Source organism: Giraffa tippelskirchi, chromosome 6 (genome assembly GCF_054371585.1).
Source record: "Giraffa tippelskirchi isolate mGirTip1 chromosome 6, T2T-mGirTip1v1.2.pri, whole genome shotgun sequence".
NCBI lineage: Eukaryota > Metazoa > Chordata > Mammalia > Artiodactyla > Giraffidae > Giraffa > Giraffa tippelskirchi.
In genome coordinates, this window is record NC_137280.1 from 118,134,152 (window position 1) to 118,155,831 (window position 21,680).

General features: G+C 48.0%; 1 protein-coding gene across 12 annotated transcripts in view; it reads right to left on the minus strand.

The window, feature by feature from the left end:
* FSTL4 (follistatin like 4) overlaps nt 1-21,680 on the minus strand; it is a 695,167-nt gene that overhangs the window by 24,211 nt on the left and 649,276 nt on the right. For all 12 annotated transcript variants that reach the window (XM_081502830.1, XM_081502827.1, XM_081502826.1 and 9 more), the window contains 4 exons: nt 20,168-20,288; nt 4,989-5,150; nt 4,474-4,608; nt 3,528-3,554 (listed from right to left, as the gene is read on the minus strand). In XM_081502830.1, coding sequence (XP_081358956.1) covers nt 3,528-3,554; nt 4,474-4,608; nt 4,989-5,150; nt 20,168-20,288 — 445 coding nt within the window. The remainder of the gene's footprint in view (nt 1-3,527; nt 3,555-4,473; nt 4,609-4,988; nt 5,151-20,167; nt 20,289-21,680) is intronic.

The window sequence follows — 21,680 nt, forward strand, 5'->3', positions numbered from 1 at the left end:
CCCTGGCTCAATTCCTGGGTAGGAAAGACCCCCTGGAGAAGGGAAAGTCTACCCAGTCCAGTATTCTTGGACTTCCCTGGTGGCTCAGCTAGTAAAGAATCCACCTGCAATGTGAGAGACCTGGGTTTGATCCCTGGGTTGGGAAGATGCCCTGGAGGAGGGCATGGCAACCTACTTCAGTATTCTTGCCTGGAAAATTCCATGGGCATAGGAGCCTGGTGGGCTGCAGTCCATGGGGTCACAAAGAGTCAGACAAGACTGAGCAACTGAATGCACACACATCCTGAAAGGTAAAGTCTCCCTTGGTCCTTGTCAACTAGGCAAATCAGAATGGATCAGATGATGCCAAAAAAACAAAGGCATTTAAAAAAAAAAAAACAACAACAACACAAAAAACATTTATGTACAGTGCTGGCACTTGGAATGTTGGGGCCTAAGGATGCTGGGGTTGGTATTCCTTTGTCCAAACCTGGCCTCTGTGCCAGTGAACATTTCCTTCAAGACAGTTTGCTCCAACCTCTGCCTTACCAGTTTCCCCATGGCAGCCCCATGCCAGGTGACAGAGTCCACAGCTGGGTCAGGCCAGCTGCCTGCACCCCACCTCATCCTAGCCCATGGCCATGGCTGTCTGGGGAGAAATTTCCTTAGACCAGCAGAGAAGGGGCCTTGGGGACCAGCTAGTTCAGCCTCCTTATTTTAAAGACAAAAAACAAAAAACAGGCCCAAGATGAAGAGGGGCTTGGTTGAGGCCACAGGCCCTTGTGACAGCCCTGGGCCTGTACCCTGGGCTCTGTCCTCTCGCCCTGCTCTCCATACAAGGTCAACATGGCACAGGGATGGGTAAAGCCTAGAGTTCTCCCTCTTCCTCCCCTCCCCCCTTCCTCTCTCCCTTCATTGCTTTTGAAGGTAACACATTGAAAAGATTACTAGGAATTCTAAGAGAATTACCTACGTGAAAATTCTTTCCTAGCATGCTAAGAAAACCAGTGTACTGACTTAACTGACTAATGGAGTAAGTTTTTAGTGAGTGAGAAAATGATAAAACAGGCAAATGGGAATCCTTGTTCTGCCTACTTTCTGTGGCTCTGCTGGTCACTTTCACCAGTGCCCGCGGCTCCCAGTGGGGACAGGGGTCCCTGACTCCACAACACAGCCTCACCTGCCTCTGGTTCTGTGCTGAGATGAGGGCTCCTGCCACTATAAATAGCTAGATCCCAGCCTCTCGGAAGCTGGGAATGCCTGGGAGCACTCTGCATAGGTCCCAGCAGGAATCCTGGGTGCTGGGCAGCCTCTCCCAAGAGCCAGACAAAGCGGGCCTGTGCCTCCCATACGGTGGCCAGTGTTTGGAGCGGGGTAGGGAGCACACATTTGCTGTGACCCCAGTCTGTCTTGTTCCCAGCAAGACTTTCTCTTCTATACACTGTCATTTGGCAAGTTCCTCTTGCTCAGACCTAGGGGCCAGAGGAGGTTGAAGTCCCTGCAAAACAACCACAGACCCCACAACAGGCTCCCAAGGTTCTTAGAAAATCAGTGGCTGGAAGAACCAACATGAAACTGAGAACTGTGTAGAGCCTACGTGGGGTTTGCAGCTGTAGCTGCAGGCTGAGCACCGAGCCTTGTCACAGTGGACAGTGCAACGTGAGGCTCAGCAAGGCCTTGCTCCACAAGTAACTGACTTCATAAGGGAGCTGGCCTCATGAGTCAGACCCTGGAAGGTTCTGTCTGTGGTGAGCTTGACCAAGGGGCGCAGGGGGACATTCTCTGCTATTGGGGGCCCATCATCTCACTGCTCCTATTCAGAGATGGGAGAGCCCTGCCAACCTCTCTGCTTTTGCTTCTGTATTCTTCAACTTTGGGTCCTTGAGTATGAGCAGGGAGGGGTGTGGGCAGACAGCTGTCCAGGTGTGATGGAGTCTGTTCACTGATGGGTTGTCCAATATCAGCATAGCACCAGCCAGCCCTAAGCTCTGAGGCAGCTGCGGGTCTTAAGTTGGCCTTTGGGCCTCCAGAGCTGCATTTAATACTTTCCAGGGTCTCCTGCTCTCTCTGCAGTTCTCCACTTTGGGGAATTGTAAACGCCCCTTAGAAAGCACGTTTTAAAGACACAGACCAAAGGTCTCTGTGTGCGCGGTGGCCTAGAAGCCAGGTTGAGGCAGTGTCAAGGGACCGCTGTCCCTGATTAGCAACTGTTGCTATGACTTTCCTTCTGAGGATTCCTAAAGCCTACTGGCAACAATCCCTCATTTTCCGGGCTCTGCCTTTGTTTTGCTCCCAGACTGTGTGAGCACTAGTGCCTGACAGTCAGGAAATTACTCTGAGCACTTGTATGCATGCGCATGCTAGATGGTAGGTAACAGCCTGTGAAGTTCTTAAGAAGAAACATGAGGAAATGTGCCGGTTTTCAAAAAGGGAGAATTAGTGCTTAACCCTGGATCACACGGTGCCTTCTGCTGGTGCTCATCCTCTCCCTCTGTCCACCAAGCTAGAGGACAAGGTACCTCAGGTGATTTGGAGTCTCTGGCGGAGAGGTTCGGAGGGAGAGTTGGGGGTCCATGAATGCAAATGCGCCCAACAGAGTGACTCAGGCTCTTTAACCCAGTGCCCACATGTGCTTGCTATGTTTTGAACCATATTATTAGACCACTTTTGATATACAAAAATGGCAATTTTGTTTTTTGCTTTCTTTGGGCATGTGGCTTGTGGAATCTTAGTTCCCTGACCAGGGATTGAACCTGGGCCCCCAGCAGTAGACGCATGGAGTCCTAACCAATGGACTGTCAGGCAATTCCCCCCAAATGGCAGTTTTGTATGGCCTGGCCTAATATCTAAAGATCGTTGGGTAGATACACATAGGTTTAAAAAACCTATTCATTTAGAAATATACATGTAAATGTAAATTTACAGATATCATGGTAACTTTTTTCTTTAGCATTTTCTCAAAGTAACACTAAACCCCAACACCAACATCAGTTACTAGAAAATATTTTAAGACCCAGTTCTGACCAGGATCCCTGCCAAGAAGTCTGCTTCAGTGGAGGTTTCAAAATAGCTTCAAATGGAAACTTTTGTTTTAAACATTCTAACAGTCTAGAGTCCATCAAAGACATCCGTGCACACGGTTAGTCATATCTGACTCTGTGACCCCATGGGCTGTAGCCCGATAGGCTCCCCTGTCCATGGATTTCTCCAGGCAACAATACTGGAATGCATTGCCATTTCCTACTCCAGGGCATCTTCCCAACCCAGGAATTGAATCCACGTCTCTTATGTCTCCTGCACTGGCAGGCGAATTCTTTAACATTGTGCCACCCGGGAAGCCTATTAAAGACACTAGTAGGTTTAAACCTGCCTCAAGTGTGCCACTTGAGTTTGATGTGGACTTCCCTTCTGATTTGGCCTGCGGACCCCACTTGTAGGGATTGCTTGATGTTCGAAAAAACTATTGGTGGTGCATAGAAAGATGGCATATTATGGAGCCATGAACACATGTGATTATAGGCACAATACAGAACAAATAAGCTTGGTACCTTCTTCTCGCCATAGAATGTTTGCAACTGCAGCATCAGAGAATGAAGAAAGCAGGTACATAATTGAGGGAAGGAAAAAAAAAGAAAAAGCAATGTCAGAACACTGTAGTGATTCAGTTCAAGAACACACTGGTATCTAGTTCATCATGTATGGACTCTGCACCACTCATCGACCCCCACAACACTGAGCGGGGGATGCTGGGTGAGACAAATGATTCTAGGGCTCAGGACCCTTTTGGTTCCCAATGAATCAGGTCCCAGGATCACAGAAGCTAATGAAATTCTCTCTTCCGTGGATGATAAACAGCAAGCAACATCTCTCCCAGACCTCCTGGACTACTTCCAGGAGCATGCTGGTTTTCTGCTAGGATTTTCCTTAGGAAGATCATCTGCAATACTTTTTTGATTTTGTCCCTTGATGATAAAGACTCAGCTAAGGGTCTTTGATCTGGGAAAGAGACCATGTCTAACACCCATGTCCATGAAATTACTCCTGTAGATCCTACTGGGGAGCAGTGGCTATGAGAAAAGCCTGCTTAGCACCCTAGGTGGGCAATAATCCCTGGAGTAAAAGCACATGTGGGTGAGTGTGAAGGCCAGTTCCTGGGCCATGGGAGGGCGGCGGCTGCGGTGGGTGATTAGTAGGAGCAATTTTGAGGATGAAGGACAGAGAAAGTAGGAGGCAGAACTGGGGATAGGCTATGCAGGCTTCCTTGTGGCCTTGGGCTCTGGCTGCTGTCCAGAGACTTTCCCTGCCTACGTTTGCAGTTGTCTAGGTTTACAGGCAAAGTTTTCTCACCTCTGGTCATCCTCTGTCCCAGGATACATGGAAGGACATAAGGTTTACCCCTGTCTCCAGGGGTTCATGGTTGGTGGCTGTGGCCCCTGCAACCCAGTGTCTCCCAACCAGCTCCAGTAAGGAGCTCAAAGGCAAGAGTGGACTCACGGGTCTTTCTAGCTGAGTCTTCAATGAAGAGGGAGGAAATATCTTCATCCACACCCACTTCATTTTTGGCAATGCAGGTATATGCCCCTGTGTCTTCATACCGAACACTGCCGATGTGGAGCTCACTGCCATTGGCTGTAGAAAGAACAGAGCTCAGGGTGGCCTGCTCAGCTGGGACCTCCCCCCTGCCTTTCTCTCTTCTATTGAGAGTGCTGAGGTTAAAAGTACAGCCCCTCAGCAGGGCTGAGGGCAGTCAGTACCCTGATATATACCCAGGAAGGGCTGGAACAGCAGAACTGGACTGCAGGTGACTTGGGACCTAGCTAACAGCATCTCATCATTGTGCTCAGAAAGATCTATGTGAGATCACAGAGCAGGAAAATTGGGGGAGACATTTGTTTGCTCCCCATGTCTGACTTAGAAACAAATCACTCCTCTTATTTCCATTCCTAGAGAGAGTGTCAGCTTGAACTTGATAGCATTCATGGCACAGAGACATCAAGGGGGGCTCTTACCTAAAAGGGAGAGCTGTTTTGACATCTGGGTTGAGACATCCATGCCATTTTTTAGCCAAGTGATTCTGGGCATAGGAATGCCCTCTGCGTGACATCTCAGGCTGGCCGCCACCCCGGGCTCCTGTGCCTGGGTCTCTGGATAGACACGGATGACGGGTGGCACTGTGGGCGAGAGTTAGAGCTGGTGAGAACAGGTCTTCACCTGCCTTGGGCCTGTGGTCCCACACTGAGACTCTGCCCAGAGGGCTGAACCGAGAGGCAACTCGGGGGAGTTCTCTTTGTAACTAGTTTGCAAACATTCTGCAGCAACTCAGGCCCTAAAAGAAAGGGCTATAAAATGGATTGCAGGCAATAAACATGTCAGGCTTTGTACTCTGTAATTCATGGTGCTCATCATTATTCTAAATGTGATCAGAAAGGCATCCAAATATTTAAGGCTGTTCAGCTGCTACACATAAAGAGCAACAACCGCCAAAATTTATTTCTGAATGACTAAAATTCAGATATATTATTTCTGTTATCAGAAAGCCATTGGACAGGGACTTAATTTCTTGCAGGAAGTGCTTCACAAAGCACTTATGGGCATTGACTGGCAGGGCTACTAATTACATCACTGCTCTAGGGAAGCCCATTGATTTTCCAGTGGGTCATTTTATTTCTCCACTTCTCACCCCCTGGAACATGGGTACAAGGCATATGTCCCCCCCCCCCCCCCGTTGGTTCTTGACTCAGCTGGGGCCCTGGCAGTCAAGTTCAGGACTGGGGATATGACCAGGCCTACTCATCAGATGAGCAGGGGTGGGCAGGGCGTCAGCACCCTCCCACCTCTGGCCTTTCCGACACGTCTGTAGGGCAGGAAGGAGTGAGGGCTGTCTGAGGGTCTTCCCTCCTACCCTGAGCTCTGAGCCCAGGAAATAAAATAATTACCATTTTCAGTGGAATTGTGGGCTCTTACTTATTCATATATTTTACTCTATATACTTCCAAAAAGGCTTTGTGAGGGCTCATGTAATGGCATGGATATGAAACTAAGCAACAACAATAAAAACCACATCATATGTCTTTTGGAAAGGTGGGAGGATTCCTCCTGAAGTGAGCAACGACATTTTCCCAGAGTTATTTGGACACCCCTAAAGGCAACCCACTCCAGTATTCTTGCCTGGAGAATTCCATGGACAGAGCAGCCTGGTAGGTTACAGCCCATGGGGTCACCAAGAGTCAGACATGGCTGAAGCGATTGAGCACATTGTCTGATAAAAGAAAGCGATCCAGTATGTTAGGAGAGAGATTTCCTCTGAGACTAGAGGTAGAAAAAATTGATGTGCATATAGAAGGAAGTGATAAAGCTGACCCTAGAACCTGAAAATTTCTAGTGATCTGTGCTTGGATGGGCTGAGGACAAAAGAAAAATTCTATCTCCTCGTTGTGAGAAATGGATGCTGTAGCTCTTCAGGAAGCTGGTAATAATCTGATCAACTTAGTTTGAGTTTCAAGTCTTTCCTCTGGTTATCTTTGGGGCAAAGTAGGAGGCCAAGGATAAAGCCAAATGGATAGTTAGCAAAGGGCACAAACCTACCTTCAGAGTGACCAGAGCTGTCTGCATAATATCAGCTTGGAGATGCGAACCACAGAGACCAAACAACAATAAAGTCTGAGTCATTTCCTTGGTTTCTCTTTGTCTGCAGTTCTAGGGGAAGAGTCCCAGGAGGTGGGAGAAGGGCCTTGTCACAGGTCAGGCCACTGGGGATGGAGGACGTAAATGGGGCTCTAGCTAAGGCGTACCTGGAGGGCTGCTTAGAACACAGAGGTGGATCTCCCTTCTCTGACTCCCCCTGGTTCAAAGAGCAAAGAAACAGTAATTTATCTAGGAAACCTCCTTATAATCTGAATTTGGTAAAGGGAGGAATGGGGTTCAAGTGGAAGAGTTAGTAGGGTTTTGCTCAAGAGGCTCAGAGATAGGGCTGGGGGCTCTAGGAGCACCAGACTGGTGGGAAGTTGGATAAGGAGGTAGAGTACTCTGGGTTCTAGAATGTGGGAGGCCAGGACCTGGGAGTGAATAACCTTGGTTCCTGCTAGATTACCATTTATTTATACAAGCCTGCCAAGCAACCACAAGGAAGAACCAACAAAAATAGAATCAGAAAGGAATGAATCAACTTGCCAAAAAAGAGAGGAACTGATAAATCTGAGACCTGGCTTTTCATGAAAATCAATAAAATAGCTGAATTACTGGCAAGGCTGGTTACTAAAAAAAAAAAAGAAAACAGAGGAGGTTTAAAAGTATGGAAATACTATGTTCAATTATAGGTAATAAATATCAAAATCTCAATGAGATGAATCACTTAAAAGGAAACTTTAAAATATTGACATGGAATCAAGAAGCAAATATTTAAAACATTTAAAAACACTACTTTCCAGTTATTCAATGAATACGTTGTAGAGATCTGTTATACAATAAAGGCCTATAATCAGCATGTTATATTGTGCACTTAAACATCTATTAAGAGGGTATATCTCATGTTATGTGTTCTCACCACAAAACAAACAAACAAGAAACACAAAGGGACTCAAGGAAACTTGCGGAGGTGATGGGTATGTCTGTTACCTTGATTGTAGTGGTAGTATCATATGCGTGTACATGTCCAAAGTCATGAATTTGTACATATTAAACATCTGTATATAAATTGTACCTCCATACAGCTGTTTTTAAAAAAGTGCTACTGATTAGTTTCATAGGGAAGCACCCTGATTAGTTTCATAAGGAAGTTCCTTTCAGGAATGGCTAATTCCTAGAGCATACCACAGAGAAGACGTACCAAATTTTATCCTGAAGCTAGTATAACCTGGATACGGAAACCTGCCAAAGAGAGTACAATATAGATCACTACAGACCTAACTCACTCAGCACTAGATATACCCAAATCCAAGTAAAACATTAGCAAATCAGGATTCCCCACAAGACGGTGGAGTAGAAGGACTTGCACACACCTCCTCTCACAAAAACACCAAAATCACAACTAATTGCTGAACTACCATTGGGGGAAAAAAAGACTGGGACCTACCAAAAAAGATATTTTACATCCAAAGACAAAGAAGAAGCCATAAGGAGATGGTAGGAGGGGAGCTTCTGTGATATAATCAAATCCCATACCTGCCAGGTGGGTGACCCACAAACTAGAAAATAATTGTATCACAGAGGTTCTGCTGCGCGAGTGAGAGCTCTGAGCCCCAGTCAGGCTTCCTGGCCTGAGGGTCTAGCACTGGGGGAAGGAGCCCCCAGAACATTTGGCTTTGAAGGCTAGTGGGGATTGAGTGTGGGACTGGGAAAAACTCCACAGGACTGGGAAATACAGAGACTCTACTCTTGGAGGGTGCACACAGGTTTCATATGCACTAGGACCCAGCACAAAGTGGTGAGTCCGTAGGAGCCTGGGCTAGACAAACCTGCAGGGCTTGGAGGGTCTCATGGGGAGGCAGGGGTTGCTGTGGCTCTCTGCGGGGGCAAGGATACTGATGGCGGAGGCTCCAGACAATACTGATCAGTGTGAGCTCTCCCGGAGGTCACCATTTTGGCAATGAGACCTGGCCCACCCAACAGCCTGCAGGCTCCACTGCTGGGACACCTCAAGCCAAACAACCAGCAGAGTGGGAACACAGCACCACCCATCATCAGACAGGCTGCCTAAAGTTGCACTGAGCTTACAGTCACCTCTAAACACATGCCTTGACATGACCCTGCCCACTAGAGAGACAAGACACAGCACCATCCACTACTGGGCAGCACCAGTCCCCCTTACCAGGAAGCCTGCACAAGCCCCTGGGCCAACCTGACTCACCAGAGAGCAGGCATCAGAAGCAAAAAGATCCTGCAACCCGTGGAAAGGAGACTACAAACACAAAAAGGTAAAATGAGGCAGCAGAGAAATTTGTTCCAGACAAAGGAACAAGATAAAAACCAAGAAGAACAATTAAGTGAAATGCAGATAGGCAATCTACCTGAAAAAGAATTCAGAGTAATGATAGTAAAGATGATCCAAGATCTCAGAAACAGAATGGAGGCACAGACTAAGAAGACACAAGAAATGTTTAACAAAGACCTAGAGGAAGTAAAGAATAAACACAAAGAGATGAAAAATAAAATAACTGAAAAGAAAAAGACACTAGAAGAGATCAATAGCAGAGTAAATGAGGCAGAAAAATGGATAAGTGAGCTGAAAGACAAAATGGTGGAAATCACTGTCATGGAAAGGAGTAAAGAAAAAAGAAAGAAAAGAAATGAGGACAGTCTAAGAGACCTCTGGGACAGCATTAAATGCCCTAAGAAAGATACTTGGCACAGCTGATGCCAGAAGAAAAAAAATTAAATGCACCAACATTCACATTATTATAGGGGTACCAGAAGGAGAAGAGAGAGACAGTGAACCTGAGGAAATATTTGAAGAGATAATAGCCGAAAACATCCCTAAGGAGTTGCCGTAAGATCCAGCAGTCCCACTTATATCTGGAGAAAACCATATCTGGCGTATATCTGGAGAAAACCATGATTCAAAGGGATACATTCACCCCAAAGTTCATTGCAGTGCTATTTACAATAGCCAAGACATGGCAGCAACTTAAATGTCTATTGACAGATGAAGAATATATGGTATAATTTATAAGCCATTACAAAGAATGAAATAATGTCACTTGCTGCAACATAGATGGACACAGAGATTATCTTACTAAGTGAAGTAAGTCAGATAGAGAAAGGTAAATATCATATGATACCACTGATATTCGGAATCTATAAAAATGATACAAATGAACTGATTTGCAAAATATAAACAGACTCACAGACTTAGAAAATAAACATATGGTTAACAGAATGGAAAAGTTGTGGGGAGGAATAAATTGAGAGTTTGAGATAGACCTATACACCCTATTATATTTAAAATAGGACCTACTAAAAAATGACCTACTGTATAACATGGAATTCTGCTCAATATTCTGTAATAACCTAAATGGGAAAAATTTTTGAAAAAGAGTAGATACATGTATACCTATTTGCTGTACACCTGAAACTAGCAAACCTAACACTATTAATCAACTATATTCCAATACAAAGTAAAAATAAAAGATATTGATGGACCTAGAGATCATCATACTAAGATAAGTAGTCAAAGAGAAATGTCATATGATATTATTTATATGCGGGAAAAATGATACAAATGAACTTATTGGCAAAACAGAAACAGACCCACAGACTTCAAAAGAAGACTTATGCTTGCCAGGGGGGGACTGTGAAGGAGAGGAATAAATTAGGAGCTTGGGATTAACACACACATAAGGCAACCCACGCCAGTATTCCTGCCTAGAAAATTCCATTGACAGAGGAGCCTGGTGGGCTACAGTATGTGGGTTCGCAAAGAGCTGCACACGACTAAGTGACTGACACTTTCACTTTTCCAGGTGGCACTAGTTATAAAGAACCTGCGTGCCAATGCAGGAGATAAAAGAAGCAAGGGTTCAATTCCTGGGTGGGGAAAATCCCCTGGAGGAGGGCATGGCAACCCACTCCAGTATTCTTGCCTGGAGAATCCCACGGACAGAGGAGTCTGGCTGGCTATGGTCCATAGGGTTGCAAAGAGTTGGACACCACTTTAGTGACTTAGCATGCATACCATACCATATATAAAACAGATAATCAACAGGGACTTATTGTATAGGACATGGAACTTTACTGAATATTCTGTAATAACCTATACTGCTGCTACTGCTGCTAAGTCGCTTCAGTCGTGTCCAACTCTGTGCGACCCCATAGACGGCAGCCCACCAGGCTCCGCCGTCCCTGGGATTCTCCAGGCAAGAATACTGGAGTGGGTTGCCGTTTCCTTCTCCAGTGCATGAAAGGGAAAAGTGAAAGTGAAGTCGCTCAGTCGTCCGACTCTTAGCGACCCCGTGGACTGTAGCCTACCAGGCTCCTCCGTCCATGGGATTTTCCAGGCAAGCGTACTGGAAGTGGGGTGCCATTGCCTTCTCTGGTAATAACCTATAGGGGGAAAGAATCTGAAAAAGAATGAGTATATGTATATGTATAAGTAAATCACACACCTGAAACTAACACAACACTGTAAATCAATTATACTCCAAAATAAAATAAAAATTAAATTAAAAACACAATAAACCAAATACACACATAAAAATATTAGCAAATCAAATCTAGCATGGAATTAAAAGAACATAATGGGACCAAATATAATGTGCTTCAATGACTATTAGGAACCCTGTAATTAATCATATCCAAGTCAAAGGCAGTCAAAAAAGAAACACCATTTGATATCTTGCTAGGCACTAAAAGGCATTTGAAAAAAACCTCGAAATCCATTTCTTGGGGGAAAAAAAAAACCTCAATAAAATAGGAACAGAATAACATTTTCTTCCTACAATGAAGAATATCTCTATAAAATGAAAGAATGGCACCATTCTTTTCAGAATGGTGAAACATGAAGCGGGGAAAAAACAAAAGAGGAAAGGAGGAAATATCAGACTGCCAACATTTGGTGGATGCCATTGTCAACAGAAGGCAAGAAATGGGAAGGAAAAAATATTAAAGAGATGGAGAAAAGTGATACTTTGTTTGAATATGGTCCAGATAATGAACCAAAAATGAAAGGTTTTAAAAGTGGGTACTGTAAAGGGGCCAGCACCCAAACAGACAAACTTATGTACCAGCAGTGAGGCGACAGAAAACACAGCAGACTGAAATGAAGGAAATTATAACATCTCCCTGAAGACATTGAAAAAAGACTTGAAAAACTAGGGAGAGAGATGATCTTGGGTAGGAAGGCTTACTGTTGTTAGGAAACGAGATACTTCAAATTATGCCAAACATTTAATCTAATTCCAGTTCAAATCAATTGGTGGGGTCTTGACAAAACAATTCTCAAATTTAGCTAGAAGAAAGAATGTACAAGAATAGTGGAAGGAATTTTGAAAAACATGTCATGGTATGACATTTTTTTCATATCAGGTATCACAAAGTATTCCAAGAATTACAATAGCTAATGGGGAAGGGGGAGAGGAAGAGGGAAAGGGAGAGATGGCAGGGGCGGGGATGGTGGTAGTGGTGGTGGTGGTGAGGAGGGCTGAGGGAATTCCCATCTTTGAGTCCAGCACCACATTAATGGTCTTGATTGATTTTACAAAATTCTGTCAACTCAATATTGTGCAGCCAACATTTATTAACTCTTATCCCTTGGAACACATGGAGATCAAACCAGTCAATCCCAAAGGAAATCAACCCTGAACATTCACTGAAAGGACTGATTCTGAAGCTGAAGCTTCAATACTTCGGCCACCTGATGCAAAGAGCTGACTCACTGGAAAAGACCCAGATGCTGGGAAAGATTGAGGGCAGGAGTAGAAGGGGACGACAGAGGATGAGATGGTTGGATGGCATCACCGACTCAATGGACATGAGTTTGAGCAAACTCCGGGAAAGTGAAGGACAGGGAAGATTGGCATGCTGTAGTCCATGGGGTCACAAAGAATCAGACACAATTAAGTGAATGAACCACCGCCACCACCAAGCGTCAGGCATTACACACAGAGCAGTGAATAAGCCTGGCCCAGTCTCTGGGCTCACGAAGCTTCCTGTCAGGAGGAAGGTGAGTAACATAATTGCTAGTGTGATGGGCACGACAAGAAGGGAAACGGGGACGGGGTCCGGGAAGACTTATCAGAATAGAGCACTCAGATGCACTCTCTCCACCTCACAAAGGAAATACCAACCTTCCTTCTGCCGTGGTGCCTTCCCCTCTATTGACAGTAGGTTTGTCCTGTGAGCTGCGGGTTTGTGGACTGCCCTCCTCAGTGAGGTACCCGGTGACCAGCACCAGCCTTGAAGACTGGCCTTTGCCCCTGCCCTGAGGTCTGATGGGACTCTGAGGACCCACGAAGTGGTCAACTTGAGTGTGTACTTGCATCCCCTGGTGGGGGGTGGGGGTGGGGTGCTTGTTAAAACAATGCTGGGCCCATCCCACGGTGTTTTGATTCCAGAGGGCTGGGGGACTGGTTTCGACTTGTCAGGTTGTAGCTGAGATGCTGGGTCAGCCCTGATGGGGAAGCTCTCACAGGCGGATTGAACTGAAAAAGGTGGCAGCGTTGTAGAACAAAACAAAACCTGACTGAAAGTTGAAGGTGTGGAATCATCCACTCAAAAACAAGGGTCTATTTGCTGGGCAAAGACACCTGGGCCTCCAGTGGCAGGAGTTAGAAGATGGCTCACGGGTGCCAAGAGGGGCACCCTTGGCCGGACTGGAGGTCTCCAGTTGCTGAAGCCATCCTGGGGGCTACAACCACTCCTCCTCAGACCTCTGTCCATCAGCTGGACTAAAGACGGGCCTCAATCCTAAGTGCTCCACCTCCCAGTGGCCCCGTCCCCAGCCTCATCTCCAACTCAGGAGCACCAGGACACTGTTGCTCATGCCCGTGGTTTGGGATCCTCTCAGTTTTCACAAGAGCTGAGGTCTCTGGGGGCATCCCTTATCCCCAAACCTGCTACTGTACCTTCTAGAACGCACATTCCACCATCAGCAAAACATCCTCTCCCCTCAAACTCTTCTGTGAGTGTCCCTTCACCTTCTCACTCAGATGGAAGCCTGGCGACACTCCTTCTCCTGCAGCCTCTTAAGTGGATGCGGTTCCCTCTCCCCTTTGTCTCCCACCCTGGGAGGTGGGGCAGACCCTCTCCTTCCCTTCTCCAGAAAAACGCCAGTTTTGAGTTTTCTGTCCCAAGAGCCTCATTCCTAGATTCTATCCCCTCACATTTCATCCAGGACATTGCTCCAGCACTTTTCTCTCCCTCCTGTGTCAGTTCCCCGTTTCAAATGGATCTTTCCTATCAGTCCACAAATGCTTTTAATTTCCATCTTGGGGGAAAAACCCCAAACATCTTTACCCCTGCTTCTCTCCCCAACTGTGCCTTGTTTTTCTTCTTAGAAATACCCTGAAGAGTTGTCCGCACTTGGTGGCTCTCACTTCTCTTCCCCATCCCCCCAGGGCCAGCTCCAGCAGACCCATCCCCCCCCAACACCATGGAAACGTCTCTGCTCTGGGCCTCAGTGACGCCCGCCTCCACTGACCCGATCCAATGGCCAGTTCCTTGTCCTCACCTTCCCTGACCTGCCTCTGGTTGAATTCAGCATAGCTGATCACTCCGTCCCAGATACCACACTCCTGGTTTTCCTATCTCCGTGGCTTCGTCTGTGCCTTCCTGGCTGCTCTTTCTCACCACCCACCCCACCCACCCCCTCCGCAAGGCTCTCAGCGTCATCATGCTTGCTTGCTGGACATTCTCTATCTGTACTCCTTCAGCATCTACCTTGGTCCATTGACTTTAAACACCACCCACCCTGTGAGGCATATGGCATTTATTCCTCCACTCAAAACCTCTCCCTTCAACTCCAGACTTAGATACCACACGGGCTACTTGACACCTTGTCTTTATCATGCCACCACCAGCTCCTGATCTTCCTTCTCCAAGCCTGCTCCTTCACCCTCTTCTCTGCTCAGCGAATGGCTGCTCCTCCTCCTTAAAGATCGTTTGGAGGCATCTTTGACTTTCCCACCACATGAACACAATGTCATCTTTTCAGTAAGGCCTTGACCTGTCATCCTACCTAAAGTTTCCAGCTTTTATTGGAGTCTCCTTATCCCCTCCTGTTTAAAACATTTCCCCTCTTAGTATCTTCCACCCTTTGACTTGCTCCACAAGGATGGGGATTTTGGTGTCTTGACTGCTGTGTTTTCAGTGCTTAGCCTGGTAAGTGTTATGGAGAGAAACTCAGTGAATGCTTGTTGAATGCATGATGATCCTGAGGATGACGTGGTGTTGGTGGCAAGGCAGGGTGGAGGGGGGATGAGGTTGGGAAGGGAGACTCTTAGCCAAGGGAACAATCAGTGCAGGGCAGGGGAGTCAGGGGGGCAGGGCAGGCATGCCTGGGAGAGAGGGGTTCACAGGGTAGGAGCATATGGGAGGGGTGGGGCAGGGCCCAGGTCCCACTGTGTGTGCATACGTGGACTCCTGGGCATGGAAGCTGCTGTTGCCCCTCTGAGAAACAGTGGCCTGGGCCTCCACTCCCATGGTTCCTGAGGGACTGGCATGGCGGAAGCCAAAGTAGCACAGCTCAGCCAGCAGCAATGGGAAGGGGCCCTGCAGACTGACCCAGGCCCCTGGGCTAGGTCAGTGCCAGCAGCCTCCTGGGTCTTCCCAGCCTCACACCCTGCATGGTGGAGTGGAGGGTAGGGTGGCCTGTGAATGGAAGGCAGACCCCAGGGCACCAAGGAGCTCCACCGAGAAGCCCATTTTGCCCTGCCCTGACCTTTGCAGAGTTGAAAACTGGTACTAGGATGTGAGAGGGAAAAAAATAAAACCACCCCATCATTTGGGTGCAAGCCTGGTCACTGCCTACAGGACCCAACTGTGTTCCTCAAGTGCGATGGGGCATCGCTAAGACTGAGGTGGTGTGGACCAGGTCTGAGTGAGCACTGTAGCCAGAGCCATGGATCCAGCCTCCCGCTAGGAGAGGGAGGGCCTGAGGAGAACCCTGAGCAGGGAGGCATCCAAGACCTTGGTACCCGAGGTCCCAGTTTGGGAAGGTTCCCATCAGAGAAAAGTCATGCATTTTCTTTGTGAGAGACTACCCTCTCCAGGGCAGGGCTGGGTGGAGATTCAGCTCTCTGCCAGGAGCAAGGCAAAGCCCAATTGCTTTCCTTTGGCCCTGATCTCCTCTCTTCCTTTGTGTTAATTCATACACCAAAATCATTTGAAGTTAATGCTGTCCTGGCTAAACACATTCATTTCCTTTTAAATTTGTAAAACCTTCCCGTGAAAACATTTGAATACATAATGCAACGGCACATTTTCTTTGGGAAACATCGATCATTTCCAAGGTGAAAGGCAGCATAAATATGTCTTAAGTAAGAGGCACATTCACAAAAGTACCAAGCTGCAGTAATCAACAGATTCAGGAGATTACTATTGTGTTTTGGGAATGAATCGTTACTTGTCTGAACTGTGGGGAGGTGGAGAGTGTTTTTAATTTAATGGATTAATCATTTATGTCTGAAGTTTTTCCTCCTTCTTATGGAAGCAATGCCGGAGGCTTGGATGAAGTTATAAATCATGTCAGTGTTTGGGTCTCATCTCTGGGAGGCCTGGTCTATGGGGAAGTTATACTAATAATTTGAGAAAGAAAGGAAATAGTTGCCTAGAAGTGTTCCCTTTAGCAAACCAGGTCAAGGCAGAGTTCTGGATGGAGAAGCCCCAGATGGTGCCCAGAAGCTCAGCCTGTATGTGCGGTCCTGCGCCTGCCACCAGGGAATGGAGCAGCTCCAGGGAGAAGTCTATATTTTATTCCTGGCCTACCAACTTCCTCTGGATCTTGATCTTCCCATCTGTATAATGGGTTGGAAGCTCTGTGAGCTCAGACCATCTGTGTGCACCAACTACGGTTCAAATACGGTTTGAGACAAAACAAAATCTCCCCTGTATCTGTCCCATCCTGGACTTTGAATTACATCTTTCCAGGTATTTCCCAGGCATTTGACACATATCCTATCTCCTCAGGCCTATAAGGCAGAAGATATATTGTTATTCCCATTTTACAGGTGAGTTTACCCACCTAAGATGTATGTCAAGGAAGTACCAGCACTAGGACTTGAACTCAGGCCTCTCTGGCTCAGAGTTCATGTCTTGACCCTATGACAGAGGCGTCTCCAGTTTCGGTCTGCACTGTGCCTTGGGTGGAACAGCTTCACCCAGTTCCTATTTGTCTGAGTGGTTTCACATGAATGATTTCTCTGTCTCTTGGGCCCACCAGCCACATACTTGGCATGCCTGCCGGTCACCTGGAGAATTCTGAGCCTTCTGAGAGGCAGGGGGCTGGCCAGGGCCTCCCCTCCCCACTTCATCATCCTCCCGTTCCTGGCCTCACTCTGACTGAGGAGAAGCTAGCAGGAGGAACGGACATAGAACATCACTCCCCTTGTGTCCCAGGCACTGGCTCGGCTCAAATAAGCCACAGGCCCTCTCCAGGCCAAGAGGAGACCAAACCTCACTACCTGCAGCACAGCTGGGTGACCACACCTAATTCTACCCAGGTAACTAGGGGACATCTTTCATGCTTTTGACTCATGCTGGGAATGAATGACAAAAAGGAACAAATTCTACAGATGAACCTGTTACTGCTCTCTCACAGCTTCCTAACAAGATGACCCAGCAAGGTAGCGTTCCTTCTGTTCCTTCTGTACAGACAGTGCCTTCTCCCCTTCCTAGTCCTCCTGCCTGGAAGCCCCCAAGCCCACCGCCTCTGTGAGTTTTCCCCAGCAGCCCAGCCCTCCTGACCCTGGGACCCTGAGCAGCATCGGTGTCTGCACAGTGGTCTGCTGAGCCCACCTAGAGGTGGACGACCAAGCCGTGCAGGTCACCAACGTCAGTTCTGCTGAGGGCAGGGGCTGCCCTTACCTCTGCGCTGTAAGTCCTTCATTGGATGCCTGCTGCTTCTGACCTGAGCTCAGCACCTGGGGCAGGGGTAGGCCAGGCAGGTTTCCTGTTCCCTGTCTGTGCTACCCCCACCACCACCCCCCCTGCAGTGTGCCCCCACAGCAGATCAACACCAACCTGCTGACCGACCACACCTGGATTCTCCAGCAGCCACAATGCAATGTTCCAGAGTGAAGGGGTGGAAAAGGCATCAAGAGTCTTTGGTGTCAAGATCTGTTTTGCAGTTACTAATTGTAGGGCTGAGGGTTCAGGGCAAGTAATTTAGTCTCTTTGTACTTTCCAACCCCTAGTTTCCTCATCTGTGAAACAGAGAGGGTGCCCAGTAGGTATCTGGGAAATGTTCCTACTGTAACTGTGTCTTTAATGTCATTCTACTTTCAACAGCATCTTCCCATCTTCCCACACAGATAGGATGGTTTACCCTCTCAGTCAACACAGCGAGCTTCACTTCTGGAATACACTTCCGGAAAACCTCGTGTCTTGTTCCTGGTCAACCAGCAATGGACTCATGTCCTTGGGAGGCAATACTGGGTCTACCTTAGCGCCGTCTCCCATGAGGAGTTGCTTAATGGACCGAAATGCCACTCCAAGTGCCAGTGGCCAGCCCAGCCCAGGGACCTCAAGGGCTCCTGGAGTGAGGCCCACCAGGATGGCCTAGCCTGACCGCCATGGAGCCGAACACAATGCGCCATGGAATGAGGTAGAAAGCCTACTGCAAAATACAGAGGTCCTGGAACTACCCTGGTGGCCCAATGGTTAAGAATCCACATTGCAATGCAGGGGACATGGGTTTGATCCCTGGTTGAGGAACTAAGATCCCACATGCCTCGGAACAACTAAGCCCACAGGCCACAACTCCTGAGCCTATGCACCACAACTAGAGAGTCTGCGCCACAACAAAAGATCCCATATGACGCAATGAGGATCCTGACTGTGCAACTAAGACCTGATGTGCCAGATAAATAAATAAATAACCAATAAAACTATTTAAGAAATATACAGAGGTCCCAGTGTGCTGCCTCTGACTCTAGGACTTTGGCTTAAAGAGAAGTCTTAAATCTCTCAGCAGTCAGGAAATGGATTTCGAGTGGCCTCTCTCTGGATCTCAGCAGGGAGGTTTTGATGTTTCAACTTCCTGAGGCCCCAGGCAGCCCCTTTAGCAAGAGGCTGGTGGGTGGGTAGGGAGGCTTGAACAAAACTTTCCAGCTGCACAGTCCACGCTCCACCCAAGTAGGGACAGGGAGTAGCCTAGTCTCTGCTTTAAGGCCAGCAGCACATGGTGTCCCTGGGCCTGGGCCCTGCTCCTGGATTTGGCACCGGGAGGGAGGAAATGGTTCATCCCCCATCGTAAGCTCTGTCTCAGAATTCTGAGGGAACACGAGGCAGAAGGATCCCCCAGAAATTTGTGTGGACCTGCAATTTGTGTATTGAAAGTATTTAAGACCACAGCATCTCCTGCAGAAGCCTGAGGTGAGGACAGGTTCTCACTCGTGAGTTACTCTGGCTCCTGGGCAGGTGGATTCCCCCGCCCAGGCCCCTTTCCCACAGATTTGTTCTGGAGGAAATGAAGGGGACCAGGCTCAAGCCCTCTCCTTGTGCCCTCGGTTCTTATGAGGTGGGGGCAAGATGTGAAGGGCTGGATGGAGGATCTGGGAATTTTTCATTTTCCATTTTCAGGCTGGTCTGAGGACCAGATAGAGCTGTGCCAAGTCACCTGGAGTTGTTGTGCAACCACGCATTCACCAACACTGTGCGATGCTGGGTACCACTTGCCAGCTATAGATGGTAGCGCCCTCTTCGCACTGCAGAGCACACAATCTGCCCCTGGAGTGACCCATACACTGCCTACCGGCTGCACACAGACTGAACTCCGAATGCCAGCCTGGATGGCTCATCCAAGGGATGTTATAACTAGGAACCTGTGTGTTATTTCTGATGAAATCCAGAAACCTCATTGTACACCTGGAGTCAAGCCAACAAGCATAGCCACAAAACCCCAGAGGATTAAGTATGCCCCAGCTCAATGGAAATACTAATAAAATACGACTTAGGCAGTATGAATATAAAAATCCCTAAAACATCCTATAAGACAAATGCAGAGGCAAGCTGGGCTTACTCTGTTGTCCTTAAATGGCTTGTCACCTAGGATCCCAGAGGCAAGTGATATTGAACCTCGTGATGCAATTATCCTCAACACTGTGTACACTTTATCTCAAAACAGAAGCCCCAGACATCTGCTGGCACCAAGGATCTGGGGCTGACTTGGAGCTTTCACATTATTCTCTGGTGCATGGACACCCTGCTCAGGCTTGCTCGGTGCCAGCAGTGGGGCCCAACTGGTCATGGCTGGACATGTCAAATTTCCCTGGGGTGCTGATCCACCTAAATTACTCACCCCCTCCCACCTGGACTCACTTCATCAGAGGAGGCTTCAGGGAAGAGCTGGACTAGGAAGTGAGTTAGCAGACTCTGCCCCTGCCCACCCTCCAGCCCCCTTTTACATACGGGAGCAATGGGACACTTTGGGGTCAGGTATTTCTTCAAGAAGACAGAATGCAAGAGAGGAGGAAGGTTATTCTGAGCAGCCTTTGGGGAACACTTTGGGGCGACAACATGCATGGAGCCATTTACTAACCATTCACCTGCAGGACGTGGGTCTGGAACAGCTGCTCGTGGCCGGAGGCGTGGCAGGTGTAATTGCCCATGTGGATGGTGGTCACCTTGGTGATGTAGAGGGAGTCATCCTCTCCGAAGTCCTGCTTGGGCAAGGAAGACAAGATTGGCTTCTCTGTTGAGTGGGCTGGGAAGGACAGCCAGACCTTGGGTTTTGCCAGAAAACAGAAACCCTGCAGCTGCGAGGACGTCCTTTCTGCCTGGCCCCTTGCTCAGCCAGAGCTGCTTGTGGGGCTGGGCAGCAGGACCGCCGCATCTCCACCGTGCTGCTTGCCCAGACGCTGTACATCATTTTATGACCTGATTCACCTTCTCTGGGAGGCCTGGCTGAATGCCTTCCCCAGCACTCTCCATCTCCATTTCTACAGGCGGCTTCACCTGCCCCACCTGTTAATCCTGCTGCTGCTTGGCTGGTTTCTTGGACTCCTGTCCACCTGTTGAGATGCTCTGGAGGGCAGCCTCCTTTGCAAACTTTTTCTTGAAAGACTGGATAGCAAATATTTTGGCTTTGTGGGCCATAGGGCTGTCAACTACTCAACCCTGCCTTGAGGCATGAAAATAGCCATACTGATACCTAAATTCATGAGTATCACTATGTTTCAATGAAATTTTATTAAAAAACTGGGTGGGCTGCATTTGGCTCACAGGGTATGGTTTGCCTGTCACTGGTTTAGATCTTACCTCCCTCCCCAAATAATTTCAGGCAGCTTGCAGAGATCTGGGTAACCCCAGAGAAGGAAAACAGAACTCTGAGAAAAATGAAGGCAGAGAACAAGGGCAGGATGTAAAAGAGAGCAGGTGAGGCCGATACCAGGCGTTCCAAGAGAGATGGCTCAGTGATAAGCCTTGTCCCGGTGACATCTGCAGCCTCACTGTGGGGTCCGATTTGGCCAGCACGTGGGGAGGGATGGGCAGGAGGGAGCTTCGGGCTGATCAAAGTCCCCTGCTGAGCACAGGGCATGAAGCACTCCCCCAGGGGCTTTCCAGCCAGCTGCCTCTTCTGCAGAGCCCTGCACAATGCTGGCCCCATCCAGGCACTAGCTGTAGACATGCTGGGGACGGAATTACTTGGAGTTTCAGGGAGTTTGGTTTTAGCTACCAAACATGTCTGAGGTGCGGTGCTCAGAGCTTATGGGACAGAACAGGTCCTGACTCCCTGGTAAGAAATGGGGCTGGCAGCGGAGCTGCAAGGAGTGATGGGGGAAGCCTGGTTCTGCACTCAGGAGACTCAGGCTTTAGCTTGAACTCTGTCACTGACCAATGTCCCCTCATCCCTCTGGGCACTGGTTTCTCCTGCCTGGAAGTTGTGGAAAATTCCTGTACCCTGTCTGCTGATGGGAAGCAAGGCAGACATGGGGCTGCTCCTTTTCTTATTATTTTTAAAAAATTTATGTATTTTTAATTGGAGGATAATTGCTTTACAATACTGTGTGGGTTTCTGCCATATGTCAACAAGAATCAGCCATAGGTATACA